The sequence below is a fragment of the Rattus rattus genome, chromosome 1 (assembly GCF_011064425.1).
Source record: "Rattus rattus isolate New Zealand chromosome 1, Rrattus_CSIRO_v1, whole genome shotgun sequence".
Classification (NCBI taxonomy): Eukaryota; Metazoa; Chordata; class Mammalia; order Rodentia; family Muridae; genus Rattus; species Rattus rattus.
This window is the reverse complement of record NC_046154.1, coordinates 247,940,826-247,967,764: the sequence shown is the minus strand read 5'-3', so window position 1 is coordinate 247,967,764 and position 26,939 is coordinate 247,940,826. Positions and strand designations below refer to the sequence as shown.

The 26,939-nt window shown below is 49.4% G+C and overlaps 2 protein-coding genes across 4 annotated transcripts; both read right to left on the bottom strand.

The window, feature by feature from the left end:
• Window positions 1-2,505: 2,505 nt before the first annotated feature.
• On the bottom strand, window positions 2,506-7,841 carry LOC116912764 (zinc finger protein GLI4-like). Of its 2 annotated transcripts, XM_032916918.1 has the most exons (5): window positions 7,795-7,814; window positions 7,356-7,455; window positions 6,462-6,614; window positions 4,541-4,636; window positions 2,506-3,890 (listed from the first exon to the last, which is right to left on the bottom strand). In XM_032916918.1, exons 3-5 carry the CDS (start codon window positions 6,583-6,585, stop codon window positions 2,992-2,994), a joined length of 1,119 nt encoding a protein of 372 aa, XP_032772809.1. In that variant the 5' UTR covers window positions 6,586-6,614; window positions 7,356-7,455; window positions 7,795-7,814; the 3' UTR covers window positions 2,506-2,991. The 2 variants fall into 2 exon arrangements, with proteins under 2 accessions (XP_032772809.1, XP_032772816.1); XM_032916925.1 differs by having other exon boundaries at window positions 7,356-7,841.
• An 8,028-nt stretch (window positions 7,842-15,869) lies between these two features.
• Window positions 15,870-26,393, bottom strand: Zfp41 (ZFP41 zinc finger protein). Of its 2 annotated transcripts, none has more exons than XM_032916978.1 (3): window positions 26,241-26,393; window positions 23,356-25,000; window positions 15,870-19,709 (listed from the first exon to the last, which is right to left on the bottom strand). In XM_032916978.1, the coding sequence occupies exon 2, from the start codon at window positions 24,832-24,834 to the stop codon at window positions 24,238-24,240; it is 597 nt and encodes a 198-aa protein (XP_032772869.1). In that variant the 5' UTR covers window positions 24,835-25,000; window positions 26,241-26,393; the 3' UTR covers window positions 15,870-19,709; window positions 23,356-24,237. The 2 variants fall into 2 exon arrangements, with proteins under 2 accessions (XP_032772869.1, XP_032772876.1); XM_032916985.1 differs by lacking the exon at window positions 15,870-19,709 and adding an exon at window positions 19,918-20,277.
• Window positions 26,394-26,939: the final 546 nt, after the last annotated feature.

Below are 26,939 nucleotides of genomic sequence, written 5' to 3'. Positions count from 1 at the left end.
ACCTTAAAAAGTTGAAAGTCTTAATCATTAAGTAATTTTTTGCTTGGAATTTTACATGCCCTCCCCCCTCCAAGGGTCCTACAGATCCTGAGAGAAACAAAGTTTACAGTTTACTAAGAGCTCCAAATATCCATCACCATGAATGCAGGAACTTTCCCCTGTTTAGTATCAAGAACTAAGAAAAGGGGAAGAAGTCAGAGCTAGAAATCTGTAATTACATTTAGCCACCCTAATTGTTAGATAATTTTTATTAAAACATTTGAGTAACATAAGACATATAGTAACAAATAAATATACCATTTGTTGTAAGAAAATTTTCCTAAAGGGCGGTTAGACAATATTTGAAGCCTTTATCCAGCCAATATCTGAAGAGCTTTCCCATTGCTGCATAGATGGGCTCTCTCTCTATTTTTAGTTTTTAGCCTGCACGCCCTAGTTTTCCCAACAAACCTTGAGGCCTCATGCAATTTAAGGGCTGATTGCACACAACCCTCTGGGAGGAGTGACTGGACACTCGAGTGCAGATACGATGACCTGGTCTATGGCCCCCTGGTTGAGGAATATTAATCTCCTCCTGGTTAAGGAATATTAACTTTGTAACACAGACTTATTTTCAGCTTATGTGTATTGGTGTTTTGACTACACTTAAGCCTGTCAGCTGAGGGTGTCCGATCCCCTGGAACTGAAGTTACAGACAGGTCTGAGCTGCCCTGTGGGGACTGGGAATTGAACTCAGGTTCTCTGAAGAACAGCCAGTGCTCTCAACCGCTGAGCCATCTCTTCAGCCACAGAATATTAGCTGTTAACAAGCCCAGCTCTGATTATTTTCAGCAATTATATCTGGAGTGATTAGTGAGAGATTTTAGACAAAGTTTTTATTTTACTTTATCACCAGTTGGTGTGTCTGTGGATGAAGGCAGACAACAGGAAAACCTTTATAAGCATTTTCCCCTTTATAAGGTCATCAAGTTGGGGGATAATGAATGTAAGTGTCTGTAACCTACGGCCATTAAACAGAAACTATAAAAACAAGACACCTGTGGGAACTCAGAAAGTGCTGGCCTCAGGGTGCTTTTGTGTTTACGGAGTTTTAGCCATATCCAATAAGCTTACATCTCTTAAGGCACAGAAAGTCTACAATAGTCCCACAAGTCTTGAGATAAGTTTGTGTTTTGGCAAAAGTCTGAGAGAGCTAAGGAAAACCGAGGAAGGAGAAGAGGTAAGCACTGGGACTCCTATTGGACAGCCCACTTTTCAGCTGTTTTAAAGCACCTGTGTCTCTTCCTGGGCGTTTGGTTTTCCCTTTCCTGCCTGACAGAGGCAGGGGCCTGTGTGACCTGAGACAGATATTCTGGGAAAAACTTTTAAACAAGCATGTTTGGGTCATGAGAGGGGGCCATAAATCCAACTCAAGAGCCAGCTTTTTATAAAGTAGGACAGCATAGAATATTTCAATATTACCCATACCCAAAAGACCCCTGAATCCCTGCAAAACCAAAGCCAGTGACCAGAGCAAGCAGAGAACAAAGAAGGCTTAGAGATAAGACATTCTGGGTGTGGGCCATAGGCACAGCGAGCAGCTGGTTTAATAGACGGCTTATGGTTCCTGTAAGGGTTGTGTTGGGCATGGGCGTGGGGTAGTTTAGCGGGGGTAGGGGGTGGCAGAAGCCAGAGCTCCATCTAAGAGAAAACAAGCAGGAAAAAGATATCCTTCAGAAGCAGAGCTAGAGAAAAAGGATCGAAAACAAGAGGCATCTGATGTACCTGTGGAACTTAAAGCAGCAGGCTCCAGCGAGCCAGTGAGAGACAGAACAGACAGAGCAGGCAGCTCCTAGGACAAGTAGTTGGCCATGGTTATAGGCAGAGTAGCTGCAGGAGGAGGTGAACAAGAGAGACGGAGCGAGCTCCTGAAGGGGGCTGGGAAACAGCTGAGAGAGAGAACCGAGAACCTGTGGGAGGGACAGCATCGGTAAGGTTTGGTTTCCCATGCTGCAGTAACTCAGAAGCATACTAGAAAACACAGACCCACCAAACAAAACGTCTACACAGTCCGTGGAGACCAAACACAGAATGTGGTAGCTGTCTTCACTCATATGCCAGAACTGGGAGACAGCAGGACGTTCCCCACTCTGTCCTGGAGACTAGGTCTATGATCATATCTGATCTCCCTCATATCTACTCAGATGTCAGGACTTCCAGAACAGAACACCTAACCAATTGGTTTTCAAATATGCATTGGCCAGCAATTTTACTTACAAATCTGCAATGGTCAATCTGGGGTTCCCCGGTCTCCAAGTCCACAATGTACTTGCCCTATCTAGGGCCTGTCACCTACTGGTAACTCTTGTAATTTCTGGTAGCCTTGATGCCATGCTTTCTCAGGCCTCACCCAGCTTAGGACGTATCCTGAAACTCAACACTGTGTATGGGGTCTCCCAGGAACCCAGACCAGCCCTCAAATGTTATAGAGTTCAAGAATCCCAGGAAAAGACCACAGACTCAATCTGGATTATAATTAGTTATAAATTTATTGAAACCAATAGCAGGACAACAGTCTCTGAGCCAAACTAGAGACTGCTGTGCAAAGGGGTGAGGGAAGGATTTGTAATGGCAAAACCCACATTGAGTGTCTGCACCAGCAAGCCAGGAGCTGTGCTGCTCTGCTTACTAAGACCTCAAAACAGTCCTTGAATGTCTGCATAAGCAGGTTACAGAAGCCAAAAAAGCAGGCAGTCATGTCATAACAGGTAGACGGTCATGGCTGTACATTTTTGGGTAGGGGTCGCAGAGTCAGGTTCACTGGGATCTTCCAGGAACTGGAGTCAGAGAGAAATGGCTAGTGTCAGGAGTAGGTTCCAAGTTGAATACCTACCATGAAATGGAGTTTCCTTAGCCATCACACCTGGACACAGGGCATGTCCTGCCGTGTACCTGTAAGCATCCCCATCCCACTCAGTAGAGCAGGTTTACCCAGACTTCACTGGGGTGTAGCTACTCATGGTAGTGCACTCTCTGGTGCTGGATGAGCTGAGAGCTCTGGCCAAACGCTTTGCCACAGGAGTCACAGGAGAAGGGCTTCTCGCCCGTGTGGGTCCGTAAGTGCCGGAAGAAATGCGACCGTCCTCGGAAGGCCTTGCCGCAGTCTTCGCACTTGTAGGGCTTCTCGCCCGTGTGAATGCGCTGGTGTTCGATGAGCACGGAGCTCCAGATGAAGGCCTTGCCGCACTGGCTGCAGACATACGGCTTTTCCCCGGTGTGCAGCCGCTGGTGACGCACCAGGTTGGAGCTCTGGCTGAAGGCATGGCCACATTCACCGCACTTGTAGGGCTTCTCGCCGTTGTGGATGCGCAAGTGCTGCGTGAAGTGTGAGCTGTGGCTGAAGGCCTGGCCGCAATGGCCGCACTCATAGGGCTTCTCGCCTGTGTGGATGCGGTGGTGCTGCATGAAGCCCCACCAGCTCCCGAAGTGTTTGCCGCACTCATGACAGGCGTAAGGCTTCTCCCCCGTGTGGATGCGCTGGTGCTTCAGCAGCAGAGATTTGTACTTGAAGCTCTTACCACAGACCTCACAGCGGTGTGCCTTGGTGCCCCGTGGACCCGGCTGCCGGCAGTCTCGACCCAAACTACTGCCCACCTCAGCAGTCTTCTTGGCGCTACCCTCTGTCCCTGGGGCTCCCTGGGGCAAGAGTACCATGTGCCAAGTGTCTCTTTTCTGAGAGCAGGGCTTGGTTCCTGGAGGCAGGCCTGCTGGCTGCTCCAAGCTACGGTCCTGGTCAACGCTGTCGGCACACTTAGACATGCCCCTCAGTGCCCTTCCATGTGAGGCCAGCCCATCTCCAAGGCTTTGGGAGCTGAGAGAGGCTTGAGTCTTCTCAGGCCGGCACTCAGAGTCTGAAAGGAGAAATGGCAGACAGCTCCCAGTCTCCCCCTACTGTGGCGTTCTAGGAGCTGAGCCCAGGGAAAGCCTGAATGGGGACTAATCAGAGGAGGGCAGAGGCTGGGTTGGGGAGAGAGTGTGTGTGTAAGGTGGGGAGACGGGTGTGCCAGAAGACTTAGAAAGACTGTCAGGAGCAGCCAGGCCCCGTCTGTTGGAGGCCCTGAGCTCGTGCAGGGGTCTCACGGGTGGTTAACTAGTCCTGTGGTGCCTCTCTTAGCTGGGAAAAGGAAGTACAGGTTGTTATTAAGAGCTAGCAAGGACCTGGAACTTTGAGAACTCCCAAAAGTGGTCCTTCCGTCTGAGACAGCTGCGAAGATACTCATCTAACCCCACAAAAATCAGGTGGCAAAGACTGCCTGGCCTGCCCGGCCAAAGAGATCAGATCCGGAGGGGGCTGGGCCTGATCCACAGGTGTCCATAGATAGGAACCAGCCAACCCTTTCCCCTCCGCCCCCCACCCTGCACCCAGCCTCTACAGTAGACAAAAACAGGTAACTAGGTTCAAGCTGAGACCCAGGCAGGATGGCCTGGCCCTTAGCACATGCAATGTGTTGCATCGGTTGGGGGCTCCCAAGGCTGCCTGAGACCTGGGCTGCTCACTCACCAAGCCAGGTGTCTCTGGTGCTCTCCACTTCCTCTACGACTCGGAGGTCTGGGTCTGCTGTCTGGGAAGGCACCTCAGGGCTGGAACAGGGAGAGCCTGGAGGCAGGGGATTGAGGCTCATACCCTACTCTCCAGAGGGCAGCATCTGGCCCTTCCCTCCTTCCTGAACGCAAGACTCCAAGGGGCCAAGACTCTGGGGCCAAGACCCTGACACACAGAAATTCCCCACCTACCCAGCATCCCTTATGCTCCCAAAGAGACACTGAGATGGATGAGGTGCCATTGCCTTGGCTAGCCCATCAAGCAACCCTCCTGAGGTCCCAGCTTTGGGGACTCATTCTCCCTTAGTTCTGCAGGCAAGTACAAGCTGGGCTGCCCAGGCAGCTCTTATTTCTGCCCCATGCTGGCTGACTCTGGTCTTATTCCTTTCCACCCATCCTTGCTCTCTGCACTCAGCCCTGCAGCTACCCCATGGTCCTATCTTCTCATTTCTTAGCATCACAAGCCAGCCCTGGCTCCTGATCTGTGTCTGCAAGGTCAGAGAGACCCTAGAAGGATTGCTTTACCCTGTACCGCCTAGGCAGGCCTCCTGCTTCTAGGTTAGCCAGGGTGGGGCTTGGAGCCTCTCCTACAGACTTCTGGCACAGGGACCCTTGTGTGCTGCTCCCTTATGTTTTTCCTCACCTCCTGCCATTCCCAAAGGACCCAGAAATGACCGTAGAAGGTCACTTTGCAAGCTGCTGGGACTTAGATATTCTGGATGGGCCTCTTTGGGAGCCCGAGGTTCCAAGAAGTCCTGGCAGAACTGCAGGCAGGTTTCAGAACATTGGGGTCTCCTCTGGTGAGGAATGTGTGGAACAAGCCCAAATGATGTGACACAGGGTAATCCCAGAGACTTGGGGGCTAAGGCAGGGAGACAACGCTGTGAGATCCTATACCCTCCCCCCCCAAAAAAAACAACCAAAAGACAAAAATGCAACCCATGGGCCTTCAAAAGTAGAATAGCTTGGTCTCTGAGAGGCGGCCCTGACCTTGCTGGTGGCTAGGAAGCAGGCATAGAGACCACCTGTCACCTGTTTATCTATACAAGGGGTGATGGCCATTCCCTCGTCTCCCTCCAGATCAGTGCCTTCCCGAGCTCCACTATGACGTGGTAAAGTCCCCGCTACCAAGTCTACCTTAGTCTGGGACCCACTTCGCTTACGTGTTCACAGGCCCACCAGGGACAGCCTAATGCTAAGGCCCTGCCTAAGAATTGTTCTAGGAATAGGCAGAAAGGTCCTGGAGCCAGGCAGCAAACAGGACAGGGCTTAGGGTTCCTACCTGGTCTGGGGTTGACCCCGTGGTTCCCCAGGGAAGTGTGATGTCTGTCCTCATCCGTGAAGGTCTGTCTATAAGCTTGGGCATCACCTAAGGGAGCCTGACACAGAGCACAGCTGCCTCCCATAAAGCTCAGCTTCACTGCATCAGCCATGATTAGTCTAGGCCAGCAGAGAGAGCTCGTCCCATGTGGGGTCTTCTCCTCATTCCTAAGAGAACAGTGAGGCTTCCTATGTGCACCTGTCCCTGCACGTCATTAGGCAAGCACACCCGAATTAACCAGGAAGAATGCTGCCTCTCTTCCTGGCCTAGGATGTGCTGTCAGAGGGGGATCTTCTCTTCCTAAAACAGGGCCCCTTCTGAGGCCATTTTTCCTTTAATACTGAGGAAGAAACATACCCAGGGGGCTATTCCCTGGGGTCAGAGGGTGGCCTCTACCACTGCTATCTTCCACCACTCCCTCAGGGCTTGTCCCAGAGGCCCCAGCACTGAATGAGCTACGTAAGTGCGCACTCCCTTCCTCAGCTGGCCAAAACACAGGTCAGAGCAGTCTTATGAGGCAGAAGTGGGGCAGAGAGGCATAGCAGTCTGGGGCAAATACCGTGGTGAGGGTGTCCATGGAGTGCCACATGGTGCTGGTCTCCAGGTATCCCTGGTGATGAGAGACTGTTGAGTGATAAGACAGGAGGGGCCTCCTCTACACCCGCTAGTGTGGCCATCTTCATGAGCCCTGCTCAAGGAGGCACCTTGGGACCTGAGGAAAATGAAAACCATGGTAGATGGTGGGAATAGATTGTTGAAGAGCACCACGTCAGCTCCTGAGCGGTCCTAGGTGATCCTTAGCTTCTCTTCTTAGCAAGTGAGGGTTGCCCTCCCACAAAAAAAAAAAAAAAAAAAAAAAAAAGCCAGGAGAACTCTGGAGGAGCTGCAGGGCCCATGGTGCAAGGGCCTGAGTGCTTATTCAGTGTAAAACCCTCATGAGAACTGGCAGCATCTCCAGCAAGGCAGAGTGGCCCCAATGCGAAGCAAGCAATTCAACCAACTGAGCCCCATCCTGGGCTTCTCAGTACAGTATCCTAAATGTTTTCCCCGATCTAGCCTGCAAAGATGCGCACTCTAACAGCAAATACTCCTGCACCACGATTGGGGCTCTGGCTCCAGAAAGTGTGAGGCATCAGAATTCTAAATCTAACTTTTTAACAGGGTTACTTCATGAAAACCAGAAGGAAAACATTTCCAGAGGGAAAACTTTTCCTCAGATCCTGAAGAGTCTGAGACTGCTACCCCCAAGCACAGATTTCCCACAGCACCACCCACAGGGGTAGTGAGTGTGTGTGTGTGTGTGTGTGTCAAAGGCACATTCACAGGCTGGGAATGTTTGTATTTATCAAAGGCATATTTCCAGGCCGGGGATGGGGCTCAATTGGTTGGTTTGCTTGCCTCACGCCGTGACCCAATCCCCAACACCACAAAACCTGGGTGCAGTGGAGCGCACCTCTAATCCCAACACTTGGGATGTGAAGGCTGCAGAATAATAAATTCAAGGGCATCATTGCTTACATAGCAAATTCGAGGTCAGCCTGAATTACACGAGACTTGAGAAAAATAAAAAGGGGGCGGCATTTTTCCTTAACTTGGTTTGCCATAAACGGATGAAGCCCAAAGAGAGAGCCCAGTTTTCTTTTCCACAAAGTGACGAGTGGGAGAGAGGATGACACGGGGTGAGATGCAGCAGCACCCGCCGGGAGGCGGAGACGCTGGGGGCTGGCGCGGGGCGGACACTGTACGGCCGCCCTACAGGGTCTCCTAGGTTGAAACCACTCAGAGGACCCGGGCCGGGGGTGACCGAAGTCACTGCGGGAGAAAGAGATAGGCACCCACGCGGATGAAACGAAGGGTCCCGATTGGAACCACTGGGAGGGGCGACCACTCACCTTGCGAAAGGGAGGAGGCCGCCCGCGCGCGCGCCGGCCGGAAATGCTCCGCCTCTGGGAGGCCCGCCCCCGATTCCGGGACTCTCTGGACCCCGGAGGACCACGCCTCGGTGGCCTCTAGATGCTCAAAGCCTTTAAGCCTAGTAGCTTCCCTGCAGAGGGTGTCCGCCCAACGGCCTAACACAGTCCAGTCTGGACAATCACTTTTCAAATTAGCCGAAAAGCCGGGCAAAGGTCCTCATTTCTACGCGAGGCAGAAGTGTGAGAGCCCGGGTGTTGGGCCTCAAAGGATGTCATAGCGGCATCATTGGAATTGGCCCCAACCAGGACCACATATGCCACAGGCTGCAGCTAACCTTACCCAGTCTTGCAGACTTTGTCAGGAGTGCGTCCTCGCATGAGGTTGTTAAAAATTCTTGCTGCAAACATTTTCGTAACCAGCACCAACCTCAGGACGCTGGAGGGTGCTGTTGGTAGTGACTGAGCCACTGCCAGTTGTTATGGAGACTAATGGAAAAGACCCCTTAGACTTAATTCAGGATTATAATTAAGCAAAAATTTAAGGCTGCTAGCAGGGCCAGTCTCTAACCCAATCAGAGACGTGCTGCCCAGAAGTGGGTGCAGGAAGAAGGGGTTTTAAGGGCGAAAACCACAAGATCTGCTTTGTTCTGCCAAGAGTACACGATGAAGGTGATCTCAAAATAGACCTTGAATATCTGCATAAGCAAGACCAAACCAGCAGTTAGTCATATCATAACAAGCAGGTGGTCATGGCTGTGCATTTCTTGGGGAAGGGGAGTGTCAGGGTTGAGGAGACCTTATCTTCCAGGAGCTTGAGTCTGAGACAAACAGATATAAGGTTCCAAATTGGGTTTCCAGCACAAAATGGAGTTTCTATAGACAGCATATCAGGTGCTTGTGATCCCTATGGTTAGAGTGTGAGGACTCTCCCAACACACACACATACACACACACAACACACACACACACACACACACACACAGAGAGAGAGAGAGAGAGAGAGAGAGAGAGAGAGAGAGAGAGAGAGAGAGAGAGAGAGATTGATTCCAGGGAGAAATATTAACTGAGTAGCTTTCCCCAATCATGTGCACTGCACGAAGGAGATGTTTCAGCCTAGTGGGCCTGGACACCTGGACACCCTGGCCTTTGCATTCTTTTTTTTTTTTTTTTGGTTCTTTTTTTTGGAGCTGGGGACAACCAGGGTGGGCCTGGACGCTCTACCACTGGCTAAATCCAGCCCTGCCTTTGCATTCTTAAATGCAAAGTAGTAGAAAAGACCTCTGTTGGGTCTGTTAGATTAGAGAATTAGGGCACACTCAGCACAAGGTGTCCAACCTGATTGATTAGAGCTGGCCCTCTAGGGTGTGTTCAGGAGTGCAGGGGGCTCCATCTCACTCAAAACCTCTGAAGCTTCTCCAGCTAGTTAAGCCCAGAATCACTTATATGAGGTTCTGAGGGTCCTTCCCACACACAGGCTCCCAGACCTCAGTAGGCCCCAGACCTTAGAACAATTAACTCCGTGGTGGCCATAAAATCAGCGCACAGACATCACCCACCTGCCAAACAAAAACAAAGGCCTAATTCATCAAAGTCCATACTAACGGGAAACCCCAAAAGGTATTATCCTTGCTTTTTGGCTTCTGTAGTTGTGCTTCTGGTTAACCGTTCTTGTTAACTGAAGTATGCCCAAGTCAGGATCTGGTTTTTGTGCTTAAAAACTCTCCCTGAAAAAGGCTCAGAATTACACTGGATCCTGAACATGCAGTGGTCTCTGGCCAGCTAATAAAAGCTTTGTTGACCTAAGCTCATGTCTGAGCAGTCTTCTCTGCTGGATAACCCAACATTTCTGGAAGTTTCACAGAGATTCCTCAGAGATCAGACCCTGAGACTCAGGGATGAGGGCAGGGGCCGGTCCTCAAATGCTCTCGGAGCAGGGGAGAATGCAGTAGTCAAGGAGCTCCTAGGAGGAGCATAACCTGAGATGTTCTAGGTCCCCAGGGCTCTTTTTGGTCAATTGCTGCCTTGGGAGAGCTCTGACACCTGCTCCCCCAAAAGGAAACAAATGAGAGAGTCTCTGGTCTGTCACGTAAGGAGGTAAGTCTGCCTTCTGTTTGGACACATGGGAAAGGTTGGATGTGGCCGTGTCCAGGATCCGTGTGAGATGTCACTGGATTCCTCCTGTCTGTTCAAGTGTATGGAATGTGTGGAGGCCACCCTATTGTCTTTATTGTGTGTCTCTCTGTATGTATGTGTCTCTGTCTGTCTTGAAATGTGTTTCTGTCAGCTTTGTTTCCCAGTATTGACCAGTGGCTGTGAGACACTCACCCCACCCCCAGCTTAAGAGCTGCCTTTTGTTGGAGACTCAAATCCTTTCGGCCCTGCCAGGTTGCCCAGAGAAACCAAAAAAGCTTTGTCTGTCCTGCTCATGCTCCCTGGGTGGAGGTGGGGAGAGGTCAGGACTCTCATCTAGGACCCCCTGCCATTCAAACAGAATGCACAGGGGTGGGGGGCTGGGAGTGAGGGGGTGGAGGAGGATAGTTCCCTGATGCTCATTCCTTCTGCTTCCCAGCCTGCTTTGCTTCTAGTAGGACAAGGGAAGAAGAAAAGAGGGAGCTCTGGTCCTTTCTTTCATGATTTATGTCTCCTTTTCAACCAAGTCTCCATTCTTTGAAAAAAAAAATGGAGAAAAACCACCCCCATGCTGGTCAGGAGACTCATTGCTGGACAATACAGCCCCCAACAGAATGAATTTTTCTCTCCTGTCCAGCACTGATCAAGGAGACGGTGATGATTTGAATAAAACTGGCTCCCACAGGCCCATCGAGAGTGGCACTTTTAGGAGGTGTGGCCCCGATGGAATAGGTGTGACTTTGTTGGGGTGTGTTGCTAGAAGGTAGGCTTTGAGGTCTCAGATGTTCACTTCCTGCTGCCTGTGGATCAAGATGTAGAACTCTCAGCTCCTTCTCTAGCACCGTGTCTTCCTGCACTCCACCATGTTTCCCACCATGATGATGATGGACTGAACTCTGAGTCTATAAGCCAGCCTCAATTAAGTGTTGTCCTTTATAAGAGTTGCCTCGGTCATGGTGTTTCTTCATAGCAATAAAACCCTAACTAAAACAGAGATTTTAAATAATTTTTGCTAGGTCTTTTTTTTTTAGAAGGAGTAAAGACAGCTGCTAAAAAGATTTCCTTATTAATATAAAAGTTAAAACATTGAAAGGTATAAATAGATTCCAGTTGTTCCAGGTAGCTCAAAAGGTGTTTAACAACAGTGAACCAATTGAGAGTCAAGACCTTTTGCATAAACTGAAAGCCATTGTCACCTCTGATGATGAGACACAGTTGGACTTACACATGCCCTGCAAAACTTTGGTGTCCTGCACTGTCAGAAGAAAATTTTATAGCTGAAAGTCCTGCCTCCAATCAAAATATACAGTGGCACTGTCTCTCAGATTGACAACAAAGATTCCCAGAAGTATAGGTAGAAACCAACACACCAGGACTGGCCCAACACCAAGTTCCTATAACTGTTCAACTAAACAGTTCGGCCACCGCATCCAGGTTAAACAATACCCGAGGGGCCTGGAAACACAAAGGGAAATTGTGGTCCACACTGCCCGGTTCAGAGAGACCAGCATCCTGGTGCCCTGCCAGTCCTCCTGGAACACACCTCTCCTGCCTGTGAAGAAACCCGGGACCTCTGATTCTCATGAGTCTGATTCTTCCAGAGACATAGGTGTGCTCTGCCTTGCACCTGAAAACTGTGTTCTTCAGCCTCCCAAGGGCAGAGGTGAGACCACCCATCTTTGCTTTTCCATGGACAGAGCCAGAGGGAGGTTACAGCAGGCAACTTACCTGGACCAGGCTGCCTGAAGAATTAAAATTCTCCAATCCTGTTTGATGAGACACTATGTGCTGGCCATCATAGGTGTCCTGGGATGGGTGTCCATACTCTTACACTATATATTCTTGTGTTCTCCTACCATACCTCCTCCTAGCCTCTAAAACTAAAATAAATTATAGAGGGGCCACTGAGGGACTGCTGCAGGAGTTACAAAGCTGGGCTGCAGAATGTCAGCTAAGAAAGCCCAACTTTGTGCATCAGAGGCTACGTATCTCGACTACCAGCTGTGGGGAGGCAAAAGGAGCCTGTCTCGGAGGAGGAGGATGCTCTCCTTCACATCCCAACTCCAAAGAGTAAATGTAGTTTCTTGGGTTCCTTGATGTGTCTAGGTATTGTTTCCTCTGGATACCAGAGTTTGTGGGAATAGCAAGGCCTGTGTATACAGCACAAAAGCAGGAGGGCACTGAGGCCCTAATCTGGACTGAGACCAAACACAAGGATTTGAGGCTTTAATGGCAGCTCTGGTTCCAGCCCTAGTACTTCCAGATGCTAAAAAATCCTTTTCATCCACGCCTTAGGGTTTTATTGCTGTGAAGAGACACCGTGACCAAGGCAACTCTTATAAAGGAAAAACATTTAACTGGAGCTGGCTTAAGGTTCAGAGGTTCAGTCCATTATCATGCTGGGAAGCATGGCAGCGTCCAGGCAGACATGGTGCTGGAGGAGTGGAGAGTTCTACATCTTGATCCACAGCAAGAGACTGTCTATCCCACTGCGTGTAGCTTGAGCATATATGACCTCAAAGCTAACAGTGACAAACATTACAAAGGGGTTTTAAACCCTAAATTTGGGGCCATGGACGTGCCCTGTGACATACCTGTCCAAAGGATTGGACCCTGTAACCACAGGATTGCCCACCCGTGTAAGAGCTGTGGCGGCTACTGCTAGTCTAATCAAATGAGTTAACTCAGGGTTAGGATCTAGCATTCCACATTGTTGAGTGCCCTTGAGGAACACCAAAACACTGGCTGCGTGACCAGGTCCTACCCTGGACCATCAAGTCTGGTTTGAGAAACCCAATGTCATAAGTCCTGCTACCCTCTTGCCTGATAATGACCCATGGGTGCTCATCCACAACTTTACCTTCGATGTTTGGGATTAGAGGTTTGTACTAAGCGAGTCTGCATTCCAGCCAGAGGGATTGAGCCACACCACAAGTAGACACAGTTTTGTTTTCCTTTGTTTCTTTTTCAGTAACTAACACAGTACTGACGTTCCCAGTGCGATCAAATCTCCTGCAATGCCCATGTGATTGTATTCAGAAGATCCCCCTCACACTGTTTTCTCAGCTGAGAGGCCAGCAGTCGGCAGAACTCTCGCCATTACTGGTTTTAGTTTCTTTTTTTTTTTTTTTTTTCCGGAGCTGGGGACCGAACCCAGGGCCTTGCGATTGCTAGGCAAGTGCTCTACCACTGAGCTAAATCCCCAATCCCCTGGTTTTAGTTTCTTGCTTTGGGCTTAATGTTGTGAGCGTATACTGAAGGCTAAAACTTGTCACTCTTTAAATGAATGTAGTTAGTATGACTATAACCACAGTTCTGAGCACATTAAAGAATTTGATCATTGAGAAGGTGGCTGACCATTGACTTGCATGTCTTAACTATAGTGGTTTACCATTCAGCAACTTTTACAAGATAAGGGTTTGACATTTTTATCTTTGGTAAGTTTTATCCTTAAAAATTTGAATTGAAGATCTCATTGAAAATCCTCTAGCAGTAAAATAAAACTTTAAATCATACAGTCCACAGAGAGATTGGGAGCCTTACTTTTTTTATCTTTTTATATCAAAGTTTTTATTATGACTTAATTGATCCAAACAGCTAATGTTTAACAAAGTCAGCAAAGACAAAGAAAAGGCTAGACCTACATCTTTAAGTCAGTTTCCGCTGGCCTGAATAGGCATAAGGAATTAATAAACCTTATTATCAAACATACCTTAGCTATCAAACACGTTATTTTAAAGTCAGTATTGAACACAGTTAAGAAAGACATAAGTGGTTAGGCAAACTTTCTAAAGTCATTTCCGTTAACCTGAGTAGATTTATAACTCTAGGAATTTGTACATCTTGATCATTACAGAACTTTTTTGCTTGGAATTTACAGCACCCCCAACCGTGTCATATCCCTCCCTGCTGCCCTGACACACAATAGTCTTACAGATCCTGAGAGAAACAAAGTTTACATTGTAGCAAGAACTCTGAATATCCATGGCCTTGAGTGCAGGAACATTTGATTTTTCCTAACAAGAACTAAAAAAGGGCGAAGAAGTCAGAGCTAGACATGTGTGATATTTGACCATTTGAATTTTTATATAAATCTTTTTTCAATTAAAAATTTTAAGGGAGACAGAATACCATTCGTTGTAAGAATTTCTTTCTAAGGGGTGTCAGACAATGGGCACAGCCTTTATCCAGTATACAGTTTTTAGCCTGCACACCCTAGTTTTTCCAGAAAGCCTTGAGGCCTCATGCAGTTAGGTCCTAAGTTTGTACAACAAACTGGGAGGAGTGACTGGATACTGTCTCGAAGGTCCAATGACCTTGTCTATCTCCTCCTTTTTGAAGGAATATTAACTTTTAATGAGCCCAGCTCTGGTTATTTTAAGCAGGCCTATCTGGAGTTAGTAGTGAGAGATTTTATTTTTATTTATTTTTTTGGTTTTTCAAAACATGGTTTCTCTGTGTAGACCTGGCTGTCCTGGAACTCACTGTGTAGACCAGGCTGGCCTCACACTCACAGAGATCCACCTGTCTCTGCCTCCTGAGCGCAGGGATTAAAGGTGAGAGATTTTAAACACAGGGTTTCATTTACTTTATCACCAGTTGGTGTGTCTGCGGATGAAGGCAGACAACAGGAAAACCTTTCTAAGCATTTTTTTCCTTTATAAGGTCATCAAGTTGGGGGATAATGAATGTAAGTGTCTGTAACCTACAGGCCATTAAACAGAAAACTATAAAAACAAGACACCTGTGGGAACTCAGAAAGTGTTGGCCTCAGGGTGCTTTTGTGTTTACGGAGTTTTAGCCATATCCAATAAGCTTACAGCTCTTAAGGCACAGGAAGTCTATAATAGTCCCACAAGTCTTGAGATAAGTTTGTGTTTTGGCAAAAGTCTGAGAGAGCTAAGGAAAACCGAGGAAGGAGAAGAGGTAAGCACTGGGACTCCTATTGGACAGCCCACTTTTCAGCTGTTTTAAAGCACCTGTGTCTCTTCCTGGGCGTTTGGTTTTCCCTTTCCTGCCTGACAGAGGCAGGGGCCTGTGTGACCTGAGACAGAGGTTCTGGGGAAAACAAGTGTGCTTGGGTCAGGCAAGGGGGGATAACACAACCCCGGAGCCAGGCTTAATAAAGTAGGAGAGCATAAATGGGTACTTCCATGTTATCTATATCCCCAAAGACACCCAAGTCCGCACAAAACGGAATCCAGTGATGAGAGCATGCGGAGAATAAAGAAAGTTCAGAGACAACCGTCTGGGAGAAACCCATGAGACTTAAACAGCAAGGTCACTGAGTGGGACAGACACAGTAAGCCAGGGGTGGTGGTGGTGGTGGTCTAGCTCTCATGTCGGAAACAAAACTTAGAAGCACATTCTAGCACTTATAAACAAATCCATCAGACAAAAGCAAACAACTTAAAAAGACAGAATGTCCACACAGTCAGAGGAGACCACACAAACAGACATTTGGTGGCCACCTTCACCCATCCAGGGTGTCCCCCTGCTTTGTCTCCTGCTTTGTCCCTGCAAAGTCTATGATCTCACCCGATCTCCCCTATGTCTCTCCAGATGTTGGGACTTACAGAACAACCACCAATTGACCTGGGTTTCAAATGTACATTGGCTGGTAAATTTTACCTTCCCCCCACGCTCCAGAGAGGGAGCTTTTCAGTGTAGCTCTGGCTATCCTGGAACTTCCTCTGTAGACCAGGCTGACGTGGAATTTAGAGATCCACTTGCCTCTGAGTGCTGGGTATTTACAAAATTGTGGTGATCAGTCTGGGATTCCCCTAGGAATCCTTGGACTTTTCCCCCCTTAGGGACTATCCCAAGATCCCTGATGTTGAGTCTGGGATTTCCCAGGGATCCTGGACGAGCCCCTAAATGCTAGGGAGCTCAAGACACCTCAGGAAAAGACCACAGACTCAATCTGGATTATAATTAGTTAAATTTATTGAAACCACTAGAAGGACAACAATTTCTGAGCCAAACTAGAGACTGCTGTGCAAAGGGTCGAGGGAAGGATTTGTAATGGCAAAACCCACATTGAGTGTCTGCACCAGCAAGCCAGGAGCTGTGCTGCTCTGCCACGGTTAGGCAGTCAGGGCGACCTCAAAATAGGCCTTGAATATCTGCATAAGCAGGTTACAGAAACCAAAAGAAGTCATAACAAGTAGTCGGTCATGGCTGTACATTTCTGGGTGGGAGTGACTGAGTCAGGGTTACTGGGAACTTATATTCCAGGGACCGTTGAGTACCAAGATAGATACCTAGCTAGAATGGAGTTTCTTCAGCCCTCACACTATTAGCACTGCCTGGGCCTTTCTTATTTTAATTCTATTAATGGTGGGGCCCTGCATCTTAAACTATATGGACAATTATGCAACAATTTGGTAAAATTAATGGTCCTTAGCACTATCTGTACTGACTCCATGATGAAAGTACCATTCAGGTCATCAAACTCAGCACATAGACGTCACCACTGGACAAAAAACAAAACAAACAAAAAACCCAAGCCAAACCAAATCAACCATACAAAAACAAAACAAATCCCAAGATCTAGTTCAGCAAATCCATAGTTCTGCTAAAGTCTCTAAATGTCCTAACCTTGCTTTTTGGCTTCTGTAGTTCTGCTTCTGGCTAACTGTTCTTGTTAACTGAGGTATGTCAATCCAAGACATGGTTCCTGTGCTTAACAGCTCACCCAGAGAAAGGCTTGAGGCTACAATGGGATCCTGTACACATATAGTTGCTGGCTGGCTGGCTACTAAAGACTTTCTATTGGCTTACACTCATGCCCCAGTGGTATTCCACACATAGTGACCTGGAGAGTGGAGGCTTGATATCTGAGATAACCTGAGGAGGGAGAGGTGATATTCAAAAGAAATAGTGTGTGCAAAGGTCTTGAGGTGTGGGAAGTGCTAGCAGTAGTTTGGACCCGAGAGAACAGGCAGGGTGGGATGTGGTAAGCAAGGGGGGAATGGAGCAAGATGAGCAAGGGTCAGATAGAATAGCCCTAAGTAACGCCACTCTCCAGAATGTGGGTGTCATTCCAAGGGTCCCGGATACACCGACACTCCTCAATGAGAGGGATCTACTTTTTACTTTTTGCCTACTATGTCTGTGTGCTGCTTACATGCCTGAACCTGTGGAGAGCAGCTCAAGGAGGCAGATTCCCCGGGAGCTGGAGTTACAGATTGTTGTGAGCTGCCACGTGGGTGCTGAGCCTCAAACATGGGTCCTCTGGAAGAGCAACCAGTGCTTTTAATCACTGAGCCATCTCTCCAGACCTCCCCCACCTCCCTTTAACAAGGGATCTCCAGGGTGCTAAGTGTGTGTTTTGTCACTCTGTTACACCTCCAGCTCCACCCCATTTTTGGGTGGTACATAATTTTTATCCCAGCTTCTCTAGGGTTTTCAAGCTCAAGTGACCCTTTTACTTCATGTTAAGGTTCGTCCTGAGGCTGTGGGAGAGTGGGTCAGGAAAGGTCAGGGCCAGAGCTGCTTCTGCTGCCTGCACAGCCTAACTCAGTCCTGGTTTCCTGAGTAACATGGCACCAGTGCTCCCTGTTGCCAGGCTGGGGTTGACCTGTGCACTGTGAGGTTTGGCTAAATCCTTGCCTCTTCTCACCAGATCCTTCAAATAAACTGTCCCCAGGCACTGTTAAGTGTCCCTTGCAGGATCACACCTTGCTGAGAACTGCCCTAAATGAAAAATGAACAGACATTTCTCAGGTTTCCTTCAGGGTCTCCACTACAGGTACTGAACTAACTAAACCATAACCTGGCCTCCCAGTATCTGGGGTCAGAAAGGCAGGACAATGTCTTGCTTTTTTTGTACAACCTCCACCCTCACCCATGGTAACAGCAGTGGTGACCTTTTTGAATTACACATTATACTCTCATGAGCTTGGTCACTGGAAGCATCTAGACACTCCCAAGAAACAGTGACCAGCTGGGACCCTGGTCTTGTAGTTGTCCTCAGTGAAGAAAGCTGGTGGCTTCCTTGAGGACTTTTGCTCACACTGTAGGGAACCCAACAGAGCACAGTAAGCAAGTTGGAAACACATTTACTTTTATGAGAAAATAGATGTCCAGTAGCAGCACCAACAGCATCTGCTCACAGCACCATGGCAGCAACTGGAAGGCAACATGGAGCATCAGTGCCGCTGTCCATGGAGCAGAGGAGTCACATATGAAGGAAGTCACCAAGTGCACAACAAAGCAGAATGTCGGGTCCAATGTGCACAACACTGACACAGCACCAGGGTATTACATGGACGCAAGCATTAACAAATGTCAAACAGAAACACCAGACTGGGGACAGCGTCTGCTACAACACACCAGGCCACGGCTGTGGCTGTAAGAGGATGGCACCACTCACTGCAGTATACAGATGAGGCATTAGGACACACACCAGATCATGATGTGGCCGAGGTGAGGTGTGGACAGGCCAGCTGGGTGCCACCAACACGCAGGTGCCAGGAACCCTGTGCAGGTCCAAAGTCAAATGGCTGCAGGCCCAGACGCAGGGAAACAGTCTCACCTAGGTGCTGGCTGGGAGCTGTCACATGAAAACATCAGCCCTACAGGATTTGAGTCAGGTCAATCCACATATCTTCCTTGAGAAGGAACCAGGAGAAAACAAACACCCAACTCCACAGGCACTAGGCACTGGAAAGGGTAGGCTGAAGGTGGGCACCATCTCTTGGTCTAAAGATAAATGTGGCACACAGGCCAGTCTCCTTGTTTGCACTATACCTGGGGTCCACCCCAGAGGTGAACCCATTCCCCTGAGTCTTCCCTAAGAGCCACAGAGCATCTTTCCCTTGAGTCAGGGTACATAGCCTTCCTTCCTAGGGCCCTTGTTCTGCCTTCCTTTTCAGGGCATCTTGCTGTCCCAACTTATTGGCTCAGGAATCATTGTCCTGATGATGGATCCAAGGTCAGGAGGAAAGGAGCACATTCGTGCTCTGGAGCTGCAGACTTCCAAGAACAGAAGGCGGCAGCTAGTCAAGTCTATCCCACTGGTCTCCCCAAACAGAAGAGTCCTGGACCCAGCCCAGGGCTACTTCTGACTCTCCTCGAGGTGGCTTCCGCCTTTTCTCTTGGCTGGGAGGAAGCAGAAGGAATGGATACAATCCAGCTCAGAGCTCTCACTCACTCGCTTGTTGTCAGGCCCTAGCGGTGCTCTCTGCTCTAAGTAAGGCTCAGCAGCGGCCGTGCTGGTCAGAGCTCTTCTGCAGGACAAGGCCCGCCTGACACAGCAGCTGAGGTGCTGAGGAACGGAGTGCCTTGGACTTGTAGGACATCTCTGGCTGCAGTTGAATGCATTTCTGTAATTAGAATCCCAGGACTTTGCTGGAGTGTTCTTAGTTGCCCCAGGACCCATCTCAAGACATCTAGAAGGTTCTGAACATTTTGTTTGTTCCCAGGTGGCTATTCACAATGTCTCTCACTGAAGTACAGAGTTGGTGCTGGGGATTCCTCAGTAGACTTCAGTGAGCAGAACTCAGACATTCAGTTGCTCGTGAATGCTGTGGCCATCTTAACTTCAGGTGGGAACAAGCGAAAGTGACCTGTAGTCACCACATGGAGTCCAAAAAGCCTCCCTGAGCTCACCCACTCACAGCTTTCTTGTTGCCGATGGATTCTATGATGACAGCCTCCCTGGAGCATGACCCAGTGGGTCTCTGCTGTGCTCTGTGGTAGAGGTAGACACTGACTCTCTTGAGTTCTCTGAGCTTCTTGGAGAGATCTGCTCAGGCAGCCTAGACAGAACAAAGAACAGTCTGGGTAAATGATAAGAGGCAGTTCCTCCCTCACTCTCCAGGAGACAGCAAACCGAAGGGAGAGGTGGGCTAAGTGCAAACCGGTTCTCTTGGCTACCCAAAGAACTTGGAAGGGTGCTGAGGGACATGGTGCTCCAGCTATGTGCTGAGACACACTCTCCAGCAGCACACACTCAGAGGACAACATAAGCAGCAGTCTGACATGTTCCTACTTCTGCTGGGGCTGACCCAAGACTTCCTCCTGCTGGTTTGGTTGTATGACGTTTCCCATAATCATGAATTGCATTTGGTAAAAAAAACAAAAAAAACAAAAACCCTCCACTCTTTTCCATGCTGACTTTGTTGAGTTCAGCTGTCCCCTTTGGTAGGGAGTATTCAGGGCTGCTAGCTTGCAGGCTGGCCTTCCACGTGTGTGAATGAGTATCTGCTCTCATTAAGCACTGGCTGCTCCTCCAGAGGACCAGGATTTGGTTCCCAGTATCTCCAAAGGTGACTAATGACTAACTGTAACTCCTCTTCCAGAGGATCCAATAGCATCTTCTGGCTTCTGAGGACATTGCGTGTATGTGGCAAACAGACACATAAAAATAAGGAAAATCACAAAACAATATAAAAGCATGCTAACACGCAAGAACTTTGCATCACTAAAACCGCAGGCACAAGCCAGTGCCATACCTGGCTTTCCTTTTCTGAGACAGGGGTCTCACTACTCTGACTGTCCTGGAACTGGCTATGTAGACCAGGCTGGCCTTGTACTCAGAGATCTGCTTGCCTCTGCCTCTAGAGTGCTGAGATTAAAGATGTGCACCACCGCTCCTGGCCACACCTCAACTTTCACACACCAAGTCACTGAATTCTAGCTGATTCTTCAGAGTTGGACACTGTCATACCCACTGGATGACAGGACACCGAGACACAAGGTTCAGCAGTACACCCAGCACTGCCAGATCCAGGCAAGGAGGAGGCTGCTGCTGACAGACTCATGCTCTCACCACCTCCTTTCTCCTCATGGACCAAGATACTGGCTTTAAACATGGTTCTCTGGCTATGTGTGGTGCTGTAGGCCTTTAATCCTAGTGCCTAGGAAGCAGAGGCAGGTGGGTCTTGGTGAGTGGAGGCCAGCCTAGCCTTCAGAAAACAAAACAAAAAGCAAGTAATTTGATTCTCTTTTCAAAGAACCCTGGGCTGGGGTGTAGCAGAGTTGCAGAGCACCAGCCTAGCACTCACAAATACCTGGGTTCCATCCCTAAGACCACAAAAACAAAACAGCAACCATGAACAAATCTGGGGAGGAGGGCGGAGAGGGAGATAACAACACTGCCATCCAGACATTGCTGCAGTGTCTCTCAGGGCCAACCTGGGGCCAGTATCTGACTGAATGATACTGTCTGAGCCTGTCCTATACATCCTAAAATGTGGACAAGACATCAAAGAATAAATTATTTGGAATTTAATCCAGAAAGAGTCCACGTGGCTCAGTTAGGAAGTGGCTGAGCCTGGGTCAGCTCTGTTTTTCCTAAGGGCTCTTTATGCATTCACGCAAAGCAACACTTCCCACTGCCAATGACAAGAGCTATCAGAGCACGGCACAAATTGAATGAAGACAATGGGTTGTGTTTGACTAATCTCAGTTCTTGTAAAGTCTGTGTCCACATTGTTACTTTCCTGGAACATCAAACTGTTCCAGTCTAGTTCCTGCACCCGGGGATCCAGACGTCCTTAAGCCAGCTTTCTGACCAACATCTAAGCCTACAGAGGGCTCAAAACACCAAGCCTGGAGCAAACTCTCTTATATTCCTCATTAAGAACAGGGGTCATAAATCATGTGTTATGGTGCGTGCCCAGCACTCTAGCAGCTAAAGCTGAGGATCATGGTGAGTTCAAGTCCAGTCTAGGCTATATGGTTAGTTCTCATCAGCCTGAACTACGCATCAAGACAATGTCTTAAACAAACAAACAAACAAACAAACAAAGTGAGAATCAGACCCCAAGGGAGCACTCTGCATGTATTTTAGCCATGTTTGATGGTTCATGCCTATGACTCCAGTATTCCAGGCTTAGGCAGGACTGTGAGTGAGGCCAATCAGGCTACACAGTGAGATCCAAGACACTTGGGCTAGAGTGAGACCCCATCTCAACAAAATAACAAAACAAGTGGCTGGCAAACAAGTCACAGCAGCACCTCTTTCTGCCAAGTTTGGTTAGCACGTGGCCACACCCATTCATCCTGTGCTGTCTGTAAGGGCTGTGCAATATGTGAATAGGTGAGTGTTGTGTGGCTGCAAAGACAAGAACAATCACACGGAATGACACTGGGCCACCCTGCCGAGTGGCCCTCTGGGTATATATGAGCACACACACCCTGCCTTTGCGGCCCTCTGGGTGTGTATGAACACAGACTATCTTCGGTTTCCCCTCAATACTGAGGGAACTGTGACTGTGTAAAACCTTAGCACTCATCCTTAAGGACAGGGCTAAGGGGCTGGGACCAGGATGCTGCCTTGCCACCCAGTAGCACTTAAGGTTTCCAATGTCCCCAAGTGTGGGCAACTCCTTTAATCCAGGACCATGCTGCCCAAGTAGGCTATGTAGCGCCTACATCAGCTGATACCCATTTTTTCACAATTTCACTTTATTAGATTTTCATATTAGATTAAGCCTTCCTCTCCCATGGAGATCAAGACTGGTAAATACTCCTGGGGATGCTTGCTTAAGGAGAGTGCAGTGTGGGAAAACCTCTACCTGGAAGGTTCTGCCCATAGGAGGGGCAGTTCAAGCAGCCTGGTCCAACAGCAGCCCCGCTTGCATTTCTGACAGTGCATCAGCAGACCTGGCCAGAATAGAGCCACGGGAAGCACCAGAGACACGGTGTTGTTTTGGCTTCTAGAAAGAGGTTGGCTAGCTGCATATAGTTGTCATTTATCTCATTGTGGCAAGTGTCTGATAAAAAGCCACTTGAGGGTATCCTTGGCTCCTGGTTTGAAGGGGTACAGACCACCATGGTGGGGAGTATGACACAATTGTTCACATTACTGTAATGGGAAGCAGACAGGTGAATGCTCAAGGTTTTCATTTTAAACCTGTTATGTCTCTAGTGCTGCTGTCTGTCTGCATGGGGGTCGGGGGTAGGTCAGAGGACAGCTCTCGAGAGTTGGGTCTCCATTGCCAGTTTTTGCATGGGTTCCAGGACTGAGCTCAAATTACCAGGCTTCTGTGAGAAGCAGGTGCCTTTACCTGCGAAGCCATCTTGATGGCCCAGCTTTCTCCTTTTGAATTTAGTCTAGGACCCAAGCCTGTGTGTTAGTGCTACCAACATTTAGGGAGGTCTTCCCTCTTCAGCTAAATCTCCCTGGCAACACCCTCACAGACACACCTGATATATCTCCTAGGTGACTGTATATCCAGTCAGGTTGACCTTGCAGATTAACTACCTCACCTGGTCAAACATTCCTACCAGAGAACACCCGCATCACTTGGGCAGTGCCCTCTCATGGTTTCTGTATCTGTTGACAAGTCCTTCTCTAGTTCTGGCTGAGGATCCTTTCTTCAGGAGAGAGCCCCCAAAGACTAAAGCCATTATTCATTATTTTGTGTCCAAATCACTGCCACCTTTCCCCCAACTTACCCTCCTGGTCAGCAGTCACTTGCCATCTTTAGAACACAGACCTCACAGAGCACTTGGGACAGAGGGTAGACACACTCACATGGTCTTGCCTTGCTGACCAGCAGGAAGTGGAATTGACCTGAATGGTGGGCTGCTGAGGGGCAGGGCCACAGTTGTTTTTGAAGGTACAGTGGATAGAAGCTGCTGATGGCACCCTGGAGTTACAAGATCTAATCTAAAAACTCTGCCACTATGCCAGGGTGCAAGGGTCTGCTGAGACTTTGGGTGGATCCAGGAGACTTGTCTAAGATGTGGCCAGGACAGGGGAACACACTGCAGCCCAGTTCTAGGCCCAGGAGTTGAGCTCAAAGACTGTTGTTTCAGCCAGAGGGAAAAAAATTAGGATCACCGAAGTCAGCTGCACAGAGATGAGCAGGACTTGGTGCTGTCCAAGGGGACTGGTCCTCAGAGTTGGTCAGAGTGCTGCCTGTCATCCACCTCAGGGTTCCTTGCTCCTAGTAGACTGCATGGGGCTGGACATGCAGAGCCAGAAGTCTTCAAAAGAAGAGACAAAAGCACATGGTTGGCACAGACAGAAGCAGCAGAGGAAGGCAGTGGCCCTTGTCAACAGGGGTGACCCAAAGCTGTTCCAAAGATGGCCCTGAGTAGCATAAAGTAGTCTGGGAAATGGCTGGAGCTTCAGGAAGCCCTGGGGAGCACCGTGTCACCACTAAGTGTAGACTCGCAGGGCAGAAAGTCTCTGTGGGCTCTCATGTCTGATGGGTAGATTTTCCTTTCAATGACAGAGACGGGTGGCCAGATGGGCCATCAACAGCACACTGCATAAGAACTCTGACCATCATTAGGTGTCTGACCAGGATCCACAGTTGTAGGCCGCCCTGCTCAGTGCTTCTTCCTCGGGTGACGCTTCCGATGCCGGATGAGGCAGGAGCTGTAGGCGAAGGATTTTCCACACTCCTCACAGCCATAAGGTTTCTCTCCAGTGTGCGTTTTCTGGTGTTTCAGAAGGTTGGAGCCACAGTTGAAGGCTTTCCCACACTCCCCACACTTAAAGGGCTTCTCGCCGGTGTGAATTCTTTGATGTTTGGTGACATCTGAGCTGTGCCTGAAGGTCTTCCCACACTGGTCACACTTAAAGGGCTTCTCTCCAGTGTGAACTCTCTGGTGGCGAATGTGGTCTGTCTTGTGTTTAAAGATCCGTCCACATTCACTGCACTCATAGGGCTTCTTCCTCTGAAAAGGAACAAACACGGGGACACCCTCAAAGTCATCTTTAAATGAGGCATCGAAGGCATCAAAGATATGTGCTTCATCTTCGGGACTCAGGACAGGCTCTTTTCGGGGTTTGCGGGGCTTTCGTGGCTTCTTGGTTGGCTTTTTCCCCTTTGATGTTTTCTCTCCTTTGACAGTGGCCTTTTGCACACCTGCCTCCTCCTTTGGGGCCTGGTTCTTCTTTTTCCTAGTCACAGGCTTTTCCATTGCTGCTCTCAGGAAGCAGGAAAACCCCGAGAGGCCAGGGAAGGCTGAGGGTTCCCAGCCAGTGTCTGCCTGGCTTCGTCTCTGGGACTTCACTCTGTCAGAGACAGCTCACCACATCCTGCTTATGAAGCTACATCGAGCAGACAGAACCATGGTCTTCTTGCTTCTGGAGGCAAAAGCATGAACAAAAGGTCAAAGGCAGCTCCCAGTGCTGCAGTTCCACCCTCCACTGTCTTCCCAGCTGCTCACGTGACGAGCTTTTCAGACTAAAGTGGACTCCCCAGAGCTCTAGTCCCAGGCCTAGAAGCTGAGTGCAGAGACTGTTGTCCACAGCGTGCTCATCTTTTTGAGTGACTCTCTCACTCAGCCACTGATGCTCCTTGGCCTGAAGATAAGGTTTTCACTCATCCCAGAGAAAGCCATATCCACCAGGGACCAATGGCCATTTCCCACCTCCCCAAATAGAGCCTTCTTTTTCTTCCTTATCCTCTCTACCTGCCCACATCGGGACTGTGCAAATACCCTGGGGCAGGAAGTAACTATCACACACAGCCTGGTTCTGAGCCTGGAAAACTCTGGGCTGTCCTCATAATCCCCAGCAGTCAGCAAACCCCATCACATGCCCAAAGGCTGCCCCTTGTACTGAAGAGCCTCTCTCTATGTGACCCCTCTTCATCTGTAAACCTGCACCATTCCCTCCCGCTACCCCAAGGGACAGGCTATGCTGGCAGTTCCACCTAGAGTTCCTACACTTTTCCCAAAACAAAACTGTCGCTTTGGGAAACACACTGTATTTTGTTCTAAGCATTAGATAAATACCCACATATCTAATAACCCAGCAGATAAAATTCATATCTGGGTTCAGAGTCCAAGATCCAGGCAACTTTCGCCTAGGCATCTGTTCGCACTGTGTCAGCATCTCAAAGTGATTGTGGATTGTGGGACAGCTCAGGTCACCTGAGAGTTGCCGACTACAGCAATGCTCAGTACCAATTCAAACACCATCACTCTGATGAGAGGAATGACAAGCGGGACCCAGGTGTCTGTGTTGCTCACCAACGATCATCCTCATTGAAAACTGAAATAGTCATTAAAACCAGAGAAGACCACAGCGACTATCATATTGCTCGCTCCCTTCACAGGCCTGTGCACAGGAGTAGCTGCGAGTGCTTCAGGCAACTTAGTGGAATTCAGCTGACCCAAGGACTCAGGTTCATCAAAGTGCTGCTGGACCGGGCAGGACAAGGAGCTCAACGCATCCAGCAACAAGGGGGTTCGCTAGGTAGCCCGGCCCACCTTCCCCGCCTCCAGGACCTCCGCAACACCGCTGAGGTAGTCCACAGAGAAAAGACTCAGAAGCCGGCCTTCGCCCGGTCGGGGATACCGAGTACACACGCAGAAAGTACCTGATGGGTGCCGAGCGCAGACGCCGGCAGAACGTGGCGGGAGGCACGGGTGACCGGCGAGCGGGCGACCGTTAACAATGCCCACTTGAGCCCGCCACTCCCGCGCCTAAAGGCGCCCGCCCCTCTGGTGCCGCTCTACCTTCCCCAGCCTCTCGGTGGTGCTGCCGCGTGCTCCAAGCCCCGCCCACCGCTCTAAGCCGTCTCCAGTGCCACTCTAGGGCCCTCGCCAGGCTCTCAGTGGTACCAACGCATGCTCCGTAGCCCCGCCTGTTTAGTCACTCCCTTCTGGAGCCGCTCTAGGAGAGGTCGCCGGCCTCTCTGTGATCTGCGGCCGTAGACCCGCCTACCTCTCCCCGCCCCTTCGGGTCGGCTCCAGGAGACACTGCCCTCGTAGTGCTGCGGCTGCGGCTGCGGCAGCGGCTGTGGCCTTGAGCTTAGCTTGTCAGGATGTATGGAGGCTTCTGTGCCTGTGCAAGCTTTTGGGCTGCGGGCGGCGCCTTTCTTTCGGCGTGCGCCTCTTCTCAGGGCTCCAGCAGACTGGCTTCGTGTCTTTTCTTAGTCGTCGGGCTTGTCATCTGTGCTGAGCCGGCATGGCCGACTCAGTAGTGCACCGCCTGTGGCCCCCTAGAATTATTCGACCCCGACCCCCCTCCTTTGCTCTGTCCCCTAACATGGGCCTTTACAGATATATAAATCTAG